General features: G+C 32.9%; 1 protein-coding gene across 1 annotated transcript; it reads left to right on the top strand.

Annotated features, from left to right (window-relative positions):
- Positions 1 to 115: 115 nt before the first annotated feature.
- LOC127700621 (cytochrome c1, heme protein, mitochondrial-like) lies at positions 116 to 13,678 on the top strand. The gene is made up of 8 exons (XM_052204169.1): positions 116 to 228; positions 5,197 to 5,238; positions 5,729 to 5,880; positions 10,364 to 10,490; positions 10,802 to 10,972; positions 11,518 to 11,665; positions 12,318 to 12,418; positions 13,407 to 13,678. The coding sequence occupies exons 1-8, from the start codon at positions 157 to 159 to the stop codon at positions 13,509 to 13,511; spliced, it is 918 nt and encodes a 305-aa protein (XP_052060129.1). The 5' UTR covers positions 116 to 156; the 3' UTR covers positions 13,512 to 13,678.
- Positions 13,679 to 16,713: the final 3,035 nt, after the last annotated feature.

Here is a 16,713-nt window from a genome sequence, read left to right on the forward strand (position 1 = left end):
GACCATTAAAAAATATCAAAAAAAGAAAAGAAATTACTATTATTCTTTATACCTGGATAAAGAAAACCATTCTCTCAACCTTATTCCAAAATATTTCGAATTGTTTTAAAATGTTAACTTCCGTTTCGAAGTCTTTAGACTAAGGTACAGACAAAGATGGCAGCGGTTGCTGGCAGGCTCTCGCGACAAGCTCTTTTAAAGACAAAATCATTGACAAATACACAACAGGTATTGAAATCACTATGCAGTCATAACAGTTATATTCATATCTTTAAGATGTGGAAGTTATTTGCTTGTTTAAGCTTGAATTTAGGAGAAAACAGCAATTGTTTTTCAAGGTGAACTGATTGACAAGTTGTGTAACCCAAGTTGTGTAACATAAAACATGTTACTTAATCAATTTTGGATGTCTTACTGAAAAGTGATCATATATATAATGTTTGTTAGAAGTTAGGCTGACTGGATTTCAGCTTTCTCAAGCAAGTGGTTCTTGCGGATCTTATAAATGTCACTTTGTTGCACCTGTGTCAGAGTTTTTTCTACACTATGGTATATGAATATTTCATTTACACTTACATCTTCAATTAATATGTACAATTGAGAGTGAAAACAATCCAGATTTATGAGTAAAATATCTACATCCAATCATTAGTTTACTACTTTATTTAAAGTATAGTTAGTTGTTTTGTTGTGTATCTGTTTTTTATGCATCTTTAATCAATATGAAATGTTCTTTTACAAAAGCCTTATGGGGTTAGTGTCAGTAACACAATATTGGCATTTCCAACTTTCTTTCTCAGGATTAATTTGACGTGTAATAATTTGATCAGATGATGGTCTACTGGTGTTACCTAGACAAGTCGACTCCTGGTCAATTTCCCGTGCAATACACATGCCATGTTAGGGGATGCATTTAAATAGCATTTGTAAATTTAACTTATCAGTATAGTTCGATATCTTCACATATACCATGCCGAAGTTTAAGCTTACACATCACGACAACCTAGAAATCATCGCTTTGTATAGACAGAGCTGGCCAGTTCATGCCATTGTAAATAAATTAGCTGCCCGAGGTATAGATGTTACATGGGGGTACCGTTAAACATGTCATCAAAAGATACCAAAGCGGCAAGGTAGGCTACGAAAATTTGAGCAAGGAAGAAGAAAAACTACCAACTTTCAAATATATCACTGATCATGACGTCCACTTTGTAAAGAATGCACTAGCAAAAAAACCTACTCAAACGTCTACCGATATGCAGCGTCTTATAGTAGACAAGGGTTCACACACAAGCAAATCAACTGTCCAAAAAGTCATTAAAGCAGCCGGTTATACAGCTTCTTCACCTAGATATGGACAGATGGTTCGAGAACCAAACAAGTTAAAACGGGTTCTGTTTTCTAAGGCCTTCATTGCCGACAATGATAACTTCGACAATGTAATCTTCACTGACGAATGTTCCTTGCAGTTATTTAATTTATTTAATCTTTTCTCATCTCCACGATCCTGTCTTTATTCGGACACCTTCTTTTAAGTTAAGTTCGGAAATACCCATCCCCAAGAAATTGAAAGCCAAATAATATGATTGAATACCCTCCCCCGCTTCCGTTTTTCTTAAATTTTACGAGTTATTTTAGTTTTAATGAATAATTTAAATACATTTTTTTTTTAAATCGGCAAATCATGGTTAATTTGAATTCAAACAAATCAACATCAAAACTGAAAACATTCGTGTATTGATTGGCACAATTTGTAAAAATTGTTTATAAAAACATGATTTCATCAAAATTTTAAACATAAAAATCGAAAGACAATATCTTTGTTATAATACGAGTGTCAGCAAATTTGTTAATTCCATTACATGTAAATTTATAAATTTTACAAACAAATTTCTAAAATAATACTGGGACATCATATGAAAGTTTGTTTATTTTTTTTATAAATACTAGGATCCGAAACATGTTCATGGCTTTATAAATATTGTAATAAAAAAAAAATAATTGTTTAAAAGATTGACGGGAAATGTGTTTAAATAGTAATTAAGCATTAGTGATCTAGCTGACCAAAATATTACACTTGTGAGTAATAATTGACAGGTATAAACATTGATGAATAGATGTAGAGGCTCCGGCGGGGAACGTAATGTCGAATGGAAAATGATAGTTTAATTAATATGTTTATAAACTTTAGACATACTACAATAAACTATTGAGACTTTTTTTATGAATACTAGGATCCGATACATGTTCATGGCTTTATAAATATTGTAATAAAAAAAAAATAATTGTTTAAAAGATTGACGGGAAATATGTTTAAATAGTAAGCACAAGTGATCTAGCTGACCAAAATGTTACACTTGCGAGCAATGATTGACAGGTATGAACATTGATGAATAGATTTAGAGGCTCTGGCGGGAAACATAATGTCGAATGGAAAATAATAGTTAAATTAATTTGTTTATAAACTTTAGACATACTTCAATAAACTATTGAAACTTTAATACGGGATCAATTTGTTAACTGACCGCATAAAAATGAAAGGAAGAAAGACGATTGAAAACTGTGTGTTTCTGTTAAGAGCAAAAAGGAATAGGACGTTAAAAGGGGGAAATATTATAACCATCAATTAACAAAGACTCGTATAATTTACGGGATTGATGTCTCAACATTTTTATGAAAACTTCAATTGAAAATCGTCCTGGTTGTTATTATTTTGAATAATATGAAATATTTACAGTTAGCAATACATTGTTAAAAATCGTCTTTCTTTCATTTTTATAACAACTTCAAATACATGTAAAAGTTGATCTCTTATTAAATTTTCAATAGTTTATTGTAGTTTTATTCAATATTTTACATGTATCTATCCTCCATAAATAATAAAATATATGTACAGGTAAAATTTAATTCTAATCAAGCTAGTACATATTTACGACCTTCCACTGATATTGCACAGGTAATATCACAGCAGGTGTTAATTACACTCAGACAACTGTCAGACCAGTCAGACATCTAGACGGAGTCAAATCAAATGTTAGAGATGTGGTTTTTTTATTTTCTGATGCATTCAGACAACTTTTCTACAAATTCCATCAAATGCATGAAAACAAAGGGTCTGAGACAGGGGTGTTTGGGAGGCAGGAATCAAGCATTCATTTTTATGGCTACATGTATCCAAATTATCCAGATTAAGAAAAATATATCATCCTTATTCAAATTCTTGAAATACACTTAATTTCTGTCAAAGGTTTTTGTAGGGAGGGGGGGGGGGGGGGGGGGGGGTAAAAAGGAAATGCACTTCATCTAATTTTTCTCTGCAAAGTTTGCTGAATTTTTCAGTTGCTAAATTCTTTGGTTTGCTGTACATCCCTTTTTTAATAGCAATGTGCACCAATTCTAATTTTTCTAAGAAGTGATCTCTACTATGTTGGCATTTCAAAGCTCATGAAAGCTTTATTTAAGTCAAATGATGAGCAAATTTTACTATAAAATCTGAGTTTCAACTGTGTTATTACTTGTTAAAATTTACATGATCCAGTTGATTTAATATTTTGCATTTTTAAGTATTTTTAGTGAATCCTCAAACACAGTATACACTGTAGGATACTGAAAGTGAATGCAAATTAAATAATGTTTTTAGTTTAATTAATGATTGCAGCCAGCAAGAGCTCTTCTGTGAATACACATTTTCTAATCAATTGCTGTCTGTCATCATCCGTTAACTTTTACAAAATCTTCTCCTCTGAAACTACTGGGAAAAAATTTAAAAAAACTTGGCCTCATCATTGGGATATCTTGTTTAAAAAGTATGTCCAATGTCCCTGTCTGTCAACCAAGATAGCCAACATGGCTAAAAATAGAACATATGGGGTAAAATGCAAGTTTTGTCTACTTTTTGAAAACCACTATAAGGAGAGAAAATCTGACCGGGGCAGCAATGTTCAGAATGTTGAGCTCTATCTATTGTTCACAGTTAAAACTGTCAAGACGACTTCTTATAGGAGTTATTGCTCTTAGATGAAATTTTACCATTTTTAGGCATTTTTGCCTATCTATAATAATCTTTCTTGTAATCTATAAAAGATGGAGAGAAACCTTAACAAGCAAAAATGATCAGCAAGACAAGATATACTGTCAGGATGGCCAAAATCGTCAGATGACTCCTTATTAGAGTTATTGCCCTTCAATGACAATTTTTACCAATGTTTTTATAAAAATAAGGAGATGTGTTATGATAGCCAATGAGACAACTATCCACAAAAGTTCAAATGAAGTGGATGTTAGCAATCAAATACAACTGTATGGCCTTCAACAATGAGGCCCGACATGAAAAATATGAATCAATTCAATTGAGAAAACTCACTGCCTAATATATAACAAAACAATTAATGAAAGACCTGAACCAACGACAACCACTGAACTACAGGCACATAAAGAATGTGACAGGGTTGAATATTATCTTGAAAACCGCTATGAATAGATAAATTCTGACAGGGCTGAAATGTTAAGAATGTTGAGATCTACCTGCTCTGCGTTGATGTCAAAACTGTCAGATGTTTTCTTGCAGGAGTTATTGCCCTAAAATGTAAAATTTTACCTTTTTTTTTCATTTTTAACTGGATTTTCGAAGGAAAAATCGGTTATTGATTTGGTTATTGATTTGGGGATGTACATGTACAGCGGGCGGCTGCCAAACAGTGCATAAAAAAGACAAATGTAGATAGACACTTTTAAAAGCAAAATTGATCAGCAGATCAAGATCTACAAATATGTCAACAAGACTAAAATTGTCAGTTAACTCTTTATAGAGTTATTGCTCTTTATAGAGTTATTGCTCTTTATAGAGTTATTGCTCTTTATAGAGTTATTGCTCTTTATAGAGTTATTGCTCTTTATAGAGTTATTGCTCTTTCATGATGATCTTTACCAAAAAGTGGCCATTGTTGAAGATGCAGATGAGTGACACAGTCACACAGGCTCTTTAGTATCTTGTATCAATTCGGTATGGGTTTTGTTCATAGTTGAAGATCGTATGGTGACCTATATTTGCTAACCTTTTAAGTCAGTTGGTCTCTGATGGAGAGTTGTCTCAGTGGCAATCATACCACATCTTATTTTTATTTGTGTATGTTCTGTAACAAAATATTTACGTATAGCAACTACGTGTATTATTCTAAAATGAATTTTTTATTTCAGGCAAGCTTCAGTTTCAAATCAGCATCAAGAGGGAAGAAAGCTGTAAGTTGATTATGAGTACAAATAACTTACATTTTATTGTATTCCATTTTATGTAATTAAAGTTGATTGTTAATACTTGACCAAAATAAATTTTTAGGGTTAGTTACTGATCAATAAACAAAGGTAAGAATGAAACAAATATATATGGAGACATATTAGCAATATTGTAGCAAACACCTAAAAGTTTATTTGATTTAAAAGCTGATCATTTCGTGAATCTGTATTGTACAGTATGTGATTTCATTGTAAATTTGTATTTGATAGGGTTATGGATTAGTTGGGGCAGCTACCGTAGATAGTATTGGAACAGGGAGAAGCATTAGCCTTCCTTGTATTGTATGTGATTTCATTGTACATATATGTGTTTTCTTTATAGGCTTATGGATTTCTTGGGGCAGCTACCGTATATAGTATTGGAACAGTGGGAGAAGCATTAGCCTTCCTTGTATTGGTTGTGATTTCATTGTACATATATGTGTTTTCTTTATAGGCTTATGGATTACTTGGGGCAGCTACTGTAGGTAGTATTGGAGCAGTGGGAGCGGCGTTAGCCTTCCCTGTATTAGCCAGTGAACTAGAGTTACATCCCCCTAAATACAAGTGGAGTCATCATGGAATGTTCAGCTCAATTGACATGAAAAGGTATGGCTCTTATTTAAGAGATTTTTTATGCCCCCACCGTAGTGGTGGGGGCATTAAGTTTTACCCTTTTCCGTCTGTACGTACGTACGTCCCAAAATTGGTTTCCGTTCTCTAACTTGAGTTTGCCTCAACCAAATGTTATGAAACTTATACACAATGCTTATTACCACAAAACACAGATTAATTTTGGTGGCGTCACTTTAACCGTTCTAGAGTTATGCCCCTTTATAAATGCAAAAATTGCAAAATTTTTAATTTCTGTTCTCTAACTTAAGTTTGCTTCAACCAAATGTTATGAAACTTATACACAATGCTTATTACCACAAAACACAGATCAAGTTTGAATTTTGGTGGCGTCACTTTAACCGTTCTAGAGTTATGCCCCTTTATAAATGGAAAAATTGCTAAATTTTTATTTTCTTCTAAATATCAAGTAATTTTTAAAATTGGAGTTATCTTCCTTTGTCCATGATTATAGTTGAATCAACTACAATAAATGCTTTATACAATGCAATGTTTAATTTTGACTTCCACTGATAAAACACAGATCAAGTTGAATTTGGGTAGTGTCACTTTAACCATTATTGAGTTATGCCCCTTTATAAATCGAAAGATTGCAAAATTTTTAGTTTCCATTCTGTAACTTAAGTTTGCCCCAACCAAACATTATGAAACCTATACACAATATTCATTACCACAAAACTAAGATCAAGTAAAAATTTTTTGTTTCTGTTTTCTAACTTTAGTTTGCCTCAACCAAATGTTATGAAACTTATACACAATGCTTATTACTACATAATACAGATTAAGTACGAAATTTGGTGGCGACACTTTTACCATTCTTGAGTTATGTCCCTTTATAAACATAAAAATTGCTGAATTTTTTGTTTCCGTTCTCTAACTTTAGTTTTTCTCAACCAAATGTTATAAAACTTATACACAACTGTTCTAGAGTTATGCATGTTTACAAATAGAAAAATTGCTGAATTTTAAGTTTTTGTTCTCTAAAGTTAGCCTCAACCAAATGTTATGAGACTTACACACAATGCTTATTACCACAAAACTCAGATCAAGTTCAAATTTGGGTAGCATCACTTTTACCGTTCTTCAGTTATGTCCTTTATAACTATATGATATGCAAGCGGGGGCATCATCTGTGTCCACATGTGGACACTATCCACATTTATTTACACAATACTCAGGCAGGTGGCTACTTGAACAACAACTCATAGGAGTTGTTGCCCTTAAATGATGATTTTTAACCAATTTGTTTTTGTTTTGCCTGAGAGGGAAACTAATCTTGTTCCAACAGCTTATGTTTTTGTATATGACTTCATATTTCAGAATATAGAAGAGCTGGATAATTCCTATCTTGTTTACAGCTGTCTTATGATCAGATGTTTATGTCTGACAGTGTCTGTTTTTCTTTAACTCTTGTTAATGACTGCTTCAAAAACTGTTTCATTCTTTTTATGCCAGGCCTAGGATAGTAGAGGGGCATTATGTTTTCTGGTCTGTGCATCCATTTGTTAGTCTGTCTGGACTCTGGTTTAAGTTTTGGGTTATGGTAGTTTACCATGAAGGTGTTTTACATCAACTTGAAACTTTGTACACATATTCATTATGATATGAATTTATTATGCCAAATTCCAGTTTTGGCCCGATTTCACAGTATACTTAACATAGAAATGTGATAGTGAGAAATCAGTACATGCTCTGGTTAAAGTTTTTGGTTAAGGTAGTTTATCATGATGTTTTGGTACATCAACTTGAAACTTCAACACATGCTGTTGTTTGGTTATCTTTTTATACGACCGCAAAAAAATTTTGTGGTCGTATATTGGTATGACGTTGGCGTCGTCGTCGTCGTCGTCGTCGTCGTCCGGCGTCGTCGTCCGAATACATATTGGTTTTCGCACTCTAACTTTAGTTTAAGTGAATGGATCTTTTTGAAATTTGACCATTAGGTTAAATACCACAAAAGGAAGGTTGGGATTGATTTTGGGGGTTATGGTACCAACAGTTAAGGAATTAGGGGCCAAAAAGGGGCCAAAAATGAGCATTTTCTAGTTTCCAGACAATAACTGTGGAACGGTGTATGGATCTCTCTGAAATTATACTACAAGTTTCCATACCACAAAGGGATGGTTAGGATTTGCTTTGGGGGGTTATGGCTCAAACCGTTTAGGAATTAGGGGCAAAAAAGGGGGAAAAACAAGGTTGTCCTGGTTAATGGACAAATACTTTAGTACAAAACATAATTTAAAGCAGTGTAAGGGAGATAAATCAAATACATCATTGAAATTATCTCCCTTACACTGCTTTTAAATTATGTATAAAGTAATGGTTAATGAACAATAAAGATAATCTAAAACAGTGTAAGGGAGGTAATCCAAATACAACGTTTTGGTTACTTCCCTTACACTGCTTTTAAATTATGTTTAAAGAAATGCATATTTATAAAGGAAGACCAGTAAAAATATCTGCAAATGTTTTCATCTTTTTTTTTTACCAAAAAATCCATATGAAAGATTTGACACTATATTTTTATTAATTCTATTATAAAATAGATTAAGTTAGCACTATGGTAAATTTAAATGGGTAATTATGGTTGCCAACTCCATTGGAAATTTGAATTGAGATTATGACCATATCTTGAGGGAAAGAATTTTTTTGGGGGAAAAAGGGGGGGGGGGGATAAAAAGAAATTGTGGGGGGCCAATTTTTCTCATTTCAGATTTCAGAAATTAAAAAGAATTATTCTTCAAATATTTTTTTTTTTTCAAATTTCAAATATTGAAAAATTTCAAGAAGTAATCTTTAATTGCACAGTATGGCGCATTAGATTTGTAAAATCTTTGATCACATTTATTTATTTGTTATGCCGAATCTAACAGTGTATTTAGATTTTTAATTTTGGGTCCAGTTTTCAAATTGGTCTACATTAATGTCCAAAGGGTCCAAAATTTTAACAAAAATTGAATTCTTGGGGTTCTTTGATTTGCTGAATCTAAACATGTGTTTAGATTTTTGATTATGGGCCCAGTTTTCAAGTTGGTCCAAGATAGGGTCCAGTATTTAAACTTTGTTTGATTTCATCGAAAATTGAATTATTGGGGTTCTTTGATATGCCAAATCTAACCATGTTTTTAGATTTTTAATTTGGGTCCCGTTTTTTAAATTGGTCGTCATTGAGGTCCAAAGGGTCCAAAATTAAACTTAGTTTGATTTTAACAAAAATTGAATTCTTGGGGTTCTTTGATATGCTGAATCTAAACATGTGTTTAGATTTTTGATTATGGGCCCAGTTTTCAAGTTGGTCCAAATTGGGGTCCAAAATTAAACTTTGTTTGATTTCAACAAAAATTGAATATATGGGGTTCTTTGATATGCTGAATCTAACCATGAATTTAGATTTTTTATTTGTGGGCCCCGCTATCAAATTGGTTCATATTGAGGTCAAAAGGGTCCAAAATTAAACTTTGTTTGATTTCATCAAAAATTGAATTATTGGGGTTCTTTGATATTCCAAATCTAACCGTGTATTTAGATTTTTAATTTTAAGTCCCGTTTTTTAAATTGGTCTACATTAAGGTCCAAAGGGTCCAAAATTAAACTTAGTTTGATTTTAGCAAAAAATGAATTCTTGGGGTTCTTTGATATGCTGAATCTAAACATGTGTTTAGATTTTTGATTATGGGCCCAGTTTTCAAGTTTGTCCAAGTTGGGGTCCAAAATTAAACTTTGTTTGATTTTAACAAAAATTGAATATATGGGGTTCTTTGATATGCTGAATCTAACCATGTATTTTGATTTTGGACATTGGACCATAATAGGTAAATTAAAAAAAATTCAAGTTCTTAGACCACATTCTTTCTGTGTCAGAAACCTATGCTGTGTCAAATATTTAATAACAATCCAAATTCAGAGCTGTATCAAGCTTGAATGTTGTGTCCATACTTGCCCCAACTGTTCAGGGTTCGACCTCTGCGGTCGTATCAAGCTGCGCCCCAGCGAAGCATTTTATTAGAATATATGACAAATTATGATCATGACCCCTCAGGGCCTGTTTTATGGAAATTGGATATTTGAAGCTAGATTTGTGTCCATACTCTTGTTATTACTTTTTTCCCTCCAACATAGAGAACCAGTATTAGGAACATCTCAAAATTATTTATGTCTATCAGACAGGGTTCACCTGACAATGACCACATTTCTTCATGTTTTCTTAAGTTCAGTGATCAACATTAAGATTTCAGGATCAGTCCCATTTCTCATCTACATGCTATGTAAGTTATAGGTCACCTTCTGTTTGACTGGAAAATCTGTGACTCAATAGTATTTCAGGATACTGAAACCTGAATGATTGTTTAACATTTTAGACTGTATCATGGATCTATAAAGCTACATAAGTTGCTTTGATTACTAAGATATTAAAATGTTGAACTATTCAATATATAATAAATCCATTATTTTATTACAGTGTACGGAGAGGATATGAAGTCTATAAACAAGTGTGTGCGGCATGTCACAGTCTGAAATATTTGGCATACAGAGAAATGGTGGGATCCTTCCTATCAGAAGATGAGGCTAAAGAGGAAGCTAAATCGGTAACAATCATAACACAAAACTAAATGAACAATATGAAAGTTAAATTTTTAAAAACCTTAACTCATGTCTAGAACTCTAGATATTAGAAATTACTGTCTCAACCAATTGAAAATCCACTGCCAGAATGGACAAGTTATTATGATATAAATGTCTAAACATTAAGGTATATGTAGAATTATTTAATGTGAAAAGAGCATTAAAAAATAAGAATGTTTACTAAAGTTTTGCGGTTAGTTGATAATTGATGCCTCCTGTGTAACATTTTCTCTAAAAATCCTCAAAACAGTTATTTTAACATACATTTTGATAGGTAATGGTATGGGATGGACCAGATGATAACGGGAACATGTTTGAACGACCAGGAAAGTTGGCAGACTATATTCCATCACCTTATAAAAATGAAGAAGCTGCAAAGGCTGCCAATAATGGAGCAGTGCCTCCAGATCTTACCTATATTGTCCCTGGTGTAGAAGGTGAAGAAGTAAGTATAATTGGAGCAATGTCTCCTGATCTGATCAAAAGATATATCTCTGTTACCTCTGGACACACCCTGTTTTTTGCAAACAAACCTAAATATTTTATTACCTTGCCCAAAATAATTAAGAAATTGTGTCATCCCAGTAGACTATGAATCCTTTTCTCTGATGACTTAGTTATATTTTGGTAGCAGGATAGCAAAGCTGTAGCGACACATGGAAATCACTTCTATTGTCATTGTCTCGTCATCCTTGTAATACTTTCTTAATTATAGTTCCCTGAAAAACTGATGGACAGAATTCATCCAAATTTGTACAGAATCTTCTGCAAGACATGAAGTTGTGCACCTACTATTTGAAGCTTTCATCTGAGTGGTTTTTGGGGTTTTCCATACCAAAACATATAACAAAGTTATTTCTGGTCAGCAACACACACACACATTTATTTTTTTGACTCCCATTAATTTATATACATGTAACTTTATATTTTATCGTAACTTTAAGACCACTTCTGTAGGTATGTTAGTATTGATGTATGATTTTGTTTCAGAACTACATATTTTCATTACTAACTGGATATTGTGATGCCCCAGCAGGAGTAGAGGTGCCAGAAGACGGACATTTTAATCCTTATTTCACTGGTGGTGTGATAGCCATGGCTGAAGCATTATATACTGACATAATTGAATATTCTGATGGTAAGTATATTGCTTGTGTTGTTTATAGCCTTGTCTAAACTTAAACTGATATTACCTGCTTTGAAGAAATTGTACTTTGTGAGTAATCTTTCATTGGCATGCAAAGGAACAATACTGACATGTCTACTTTACCAACACAAAAACAAATGCATTTTCTTTTTTTATTTGATAACTAAACTTGTTGACAAAAAAGTTGTAAACTTGCTACTTTCTTAATGTCAGTAGTAAAAATTTAGGTTAAAGCTCTATATTTCAATTAAAACTCTATTTTGGTTTGCAACAATTACTCTCAAGCCATTTCAGTCTTTAACACCAGAATACAAAAAATAAAGATATGTGGTATGATTTCCAGTGAGACAACTACTCATTAAGACTGAAGGTACAGCAGTTTGCTAATTGATATTAACATTGTATAGAACAACTGTTGTATCCTGTAATGGCAGAGAAATAGGATCAAGGAGTATAGAAGACACTTCAATAATTTCCGTAGTCTTAAAAATGAGAGAGAGATTAAGTTTTGATAAAAAATGCATGAAGACTATATTTTTTTCTTTTTTTTTTTCTATCTATATTCTTACTAGATTGAATTTGAGGACATGAAACATTCAAAATTTAAAACAGAATTTAACAGGTTGCATTTATTAATTTTCAGGTACACCAGCCACAAAAAGCCAGTTAGCTAAAGATGTTGCTACATTTTTAGTGTGGACATCACAGCCAGACTTTGATGATAGAAAGAAACTTGCTCTAAAGGTATTTTTTTTAAATATTTTCTAACTGTTCATTTTTTTTCAAAATAGTGTATCAAAATGAGGAGTGTAATAAGAAATAATATAAAGATCTAAAATTTCGAATAGCGAAAAAAAATCATTCCCTTCAAAATTATTTTATTTTCATTTACCAATATTATGGTTTTTTAACTACAAAAATGTAACGTATGATGTCCCTCTGAAAAAAACAATATAATATTAAAGATTATGTTGAGACTTTGCAAGTCTGATTTTGGTATGTATATATGTCAAAAGGCATAAATAAAAGGAGATGATTGGTGTATAAGTCAATGAAATAGCAACCCAACAATGAAAATGAGCAAAAGACATCTGGAGGAAAACATTCTGTCTTCAACAAAAGACAGATGTCAGTTACTATATATTAAGTTTATTTTGGTATAATTACATTACATGTACGTTTCATTAGAATCTGTAATTTGATTGGCATTCCAATATCAAAGTTTATTTCTGTATAAAATACAACTGCTTTAACTGCATGTGCTATCTATGATAATGAAACAATGCATAGAAAAACCTACGATAAGCTTTATATAACACTTAATTTCATGGTTGTACCATAAAAATGTAATTATAAGAATTGAATGCTTCTTTTTATAATGTTTCTTTGGGTTGTTGATTGTGAGCACATTTTAAATATGAAGCACTTCTACACTTCATACAAAATGTGCTTCTGTCAACGCTTTTACACCCCAATAAAATCTTAAATAGAAGCAATCAGTTCTTAAACATATTTCATATTGGAAAAGAGAAGATATCGTGTATCTATTCATTACACAAAAGTACTACGCTTATTGCTGTATTATATCTCAAGTTCACAACAAGGCCTTTAACCTGGATAGTCTGATTAAGATTTTTTTATTTTAACCTTTGTAAACATAGGAAGTAATCTTTATAATATTGCTGTCATACTTTTAGTTTGTTATTATTAACATTGATTTATTTACTTTCAGATTTTGGGCTTGTTAGGAACAATGTTATTCGTATCATACTATGCTAAGCGACATTATTTCACAGTTCTTAAGGCAAGAAAGATTGCACTACGAGAAGGAAAATAACCTCAAGACGTTGTTAGATGATAAGTTATTCTCAAGGCTATTTTGTGTATTTATGTAAAAAATATGTCCAAAAATGTTTTACTTTAGATTATAAATGTGAATAAAAGAAGCTATTAATGTAACATCAATTAATATAGAATAAATGTTATGGTTTTATCTGAACAAAACTTGTATGTTATTTGAAATGCCCACCATTTATTATATAAACATAGAGTATCCCTTTACATTTAATTAGTCCCCTACCGACAAAGTTGAAGGGGACTTTAGGTTTGCATTCAGTCCGTCTGTCTGTCTGTCCATCTGTCAGTCCGGCAAATCAGTTTTCCAGACTTTTTTCTTCATGCTTGAAGATATTGATTTGATATTTGGTTTATTGATTTACCATGACAAGTTACAGGTCAAGTTCAATTTTCGATTTTAGCTTTTCTCTTTGTTCAGTTAAAGCCCTTTCCCTAGAATTAAATTTATGATGAAAAACTTATTAATTAGTAGATTTCCGTTCAAAGGGAAATAACTCATTTTTTAAAAGACTTTTAAAAGACACAATGACATTTTGGATTTTTTTTCCCTTTTCTTTGGTAAATTGTTTGAAGAATTTAGTGGTAGGTTTGTTTGTCATTCTTGAAGATATTGATTTGATAATAAGTATATAGTTTTGACAAGTTACAGATCAAGTTGGAATTTTGTTCCAGTCTGATAATTTTGTGCAGAGTTATGGTCTTTGGACATGGAAAATTCACTTAAATAATCAGTTTTCAACAGTTTTTTTTGTCATGCTTGAAGATTTTGACTTACTATTTTTATGTAGTATAGTTTACACCATGACAAGTTATAGATCAAGTTAGAATTTCGTTCCATTACAATGAATTTGTAACTGCTAGGGGACTATGTATTGCCATGCAATACTCACAGAATTCTTGTTTTAGTGAATTTAAACATGGGGGTGGATCCAATGTCTGATGAAATGAGATGGGGTGGGGGCTGATAAACTGTCCAAAATGGTAAAATTCCTTGAGAGTTGTGAGGGGAAATATACTTGACTATTGCTAAGCAACAAAAAAAAAAATATTTTTTTTGTTTAAAGAGAGACATGTACCCCCTGAATCCACCACTGGTAAAAGTCTGTCACTTCTGAATACATATAAATAAAGTACTCTTTAAAAAAAAAATTTCATCTGGTTACAATGAAAATTATCAAATTAATATGTTGCATTATTAATGTTGTTGATAAGTCTTATTTTGGTTGCCAGGCTTACATTCATTTTTGTCGAGCCTGCGACTTTTGTCGCAGAAAGCTCGACATAGGGATAGCGATCCGGCGGCGGCGGCGGCGGCGGTGGCGGCGGCGTTAGCTAACTTCTTAAAAGCTTTATATTTTAGAAGATGGAAGACCTGGATGCTTCATACTTTGTATATGGATGCCTCATGTTACGAAGTTTCCGTCAGTCACATGTCCAATGTCCTTGACCTCATTTTCATGGTTCAGTGACTACTTGAAAAAAAAGTTCAGATTTTTTGTAATGTTAAATTCTCTCTTATTATAAGTAATAGGATAACTATATTTGGTATGTGCGTACCTTGCAAGGTCCTCATGCCCGTCAGACAGTTTTCACTTGACCTCAACCTCATTTCATGGATCAGTGAACAAGGTTAAGTTTTCGTGGTCAAGTCCATATCTCAGATACTATAAGCAATAGGTCTAGTATATTCGGTGTATGGAAGGACTGTAAGGTGTACATGTCCAACTGGCAGGTGTCATCTGACCTTGACCTCATTTTCATGGTTCAGTGGTTATAGTTAAGTTTTTGTGTTTTGGTCTGTTTTTCTTATACTGTATGCAATAGGTCTACTATATTTGGTGTATGGAATGATTGTAAGGTGTACATGTCTAGCTGGCAGGTGTCATCTGACCTTGACCTCATTTTCATGGTTCAGTGGTCAAAGTTAAGTTTTTGAGTTTTGGTCTTTTTTTCTAATACTGCATGCAATAGGTCAGCTATATTTGGTGTATGGAATGATTGTAAGGTGTACATGTCTAGCTGGCAGGTGTCATCTTACCTTGACCTCATTTTCATGGTTCAGTGGTCAAAGTTAAGTTTTTGAGTTTTGGTCTTTTTTTCTAATACTATATGCAATAGTTCAACTATATTTGGTGTATGGAAATATTTTATGATCTATATGTCAGTCACGCAGGTTTTATTTGACCTTGACCTCATTTTCAAGGTTCATTGCTCAGTGTTAAGTTTTTGTGTTTTCGTCTGTTTTTCTTAAACTATAAGCAATAGGTCAACTATATTTGTTGTATGGAAGAATTGTTAGCTGTACATGCCTGCCTAGCATGGTTCATCTGACCTTGACCTCATTTTCATGGTTCATTGGTCAATGTTTAGTTTACTTGGTTAATGTTAAGTTTATGTGACAGCTGTAATAAAGCTTTATATTTAGGACTATCAACATAATATCAATGATTAGTAAAGAAGGCGAGACATTTCAGCGTGTGCACTCTTGTTATTTTTGAGGGGCTTCTGTGGATGAGTGATCTAAGTAGTTGAACTACTGTAACACTAGCCTGTCAACACTGAGGTTGTGCGCTCGTCTCCAATCTTAATTGAATAGGATTCAGTTTTCCTACTGAACATTGGTGGTTCTCTCTGGGCACTCTGGCTTCCTCCACCAATAAAAACTGACTGCCACGATTGATTGATTTTTGGTGTTTTTACGCCACTTTTTAGCACCGCTTTTGCGCTATTTCGTGGCGGTCAGTTTTATTGGTGGAGGAAGCCGCAGTGCCCAGAGAAAACCACTGACCTTCGATAGGAAAACTGACAATCCTAGTCAATTAAGATTGGAGTCGAGTGCAACAGCACGAGCAGGGTTCGAACTCACAACCTCAGTGTTGACTGGCTAGTGATTACAGTAGTAACTACTTAGACCACTCGGCCACCGAGGCCCCCTGACTGCCACAAAATAGCTCAATAGTGCTGAAAGTGGCGTTAAACACCAAGCAATCAGTCAGTCAATTCAGTTTCCTGTTATGAGAAATAAATGTGCCTGCGAAAAAATATGAATAACAGACAAAGGGATCACTTCTGTTTTGTTTTTTTTTGTCATCTGCATCACACTTTTAGTAGTTAATCTGCAACTCTTTTACAGCAACTCGACAAATTTAACAAAATTTGCACCAATTCTTCTACAGGACATT

The sequence above is a fragment of the Mytilus californianus genome, unplaced genomic scaffold (genome assembly GCF_021869535.1).
Source record: "Mytilus californianus isolate M0D057914Y unplaced genomic scaffold, xbMytCali1.0.p SCAF_5, whole genome shotgun sequence".
Classification (NCBI taxonomy): domain Eukaryota; kingdom Metazoa; phylum Mollusca; class Bivalvia; order Mytilida; family Mytilidae; genus Mytilus; species Mytilus californianus.

What these genes read in the sequence shown, in the direction of transcription:
- LOC127700621 (XM_052204169.1), top strand. Translation starts at nt 157, where the DNA reads ATGGCAGCGGTTGCTGGCAGGCTCTCGCGACAAGCTCTTTTAAAGACA. An exon ending in CATTGACAAATACACAACAG is followed by an intron (nt 229 to 5,196) that starts GTATTGAAATCA and finishes TTTTTATTTCAG; the next exon opens with GCAAGCTTCAGTTTCAAATC. An exon ending in CATAATTGAATATTCTGATG is followed by an intron (nt 11,666 to 12,317) that starts GTAAGTATATTG and finishes ATTAATTTTCAG; the next exon opens with GTACACCAGCCACAAAAAGC.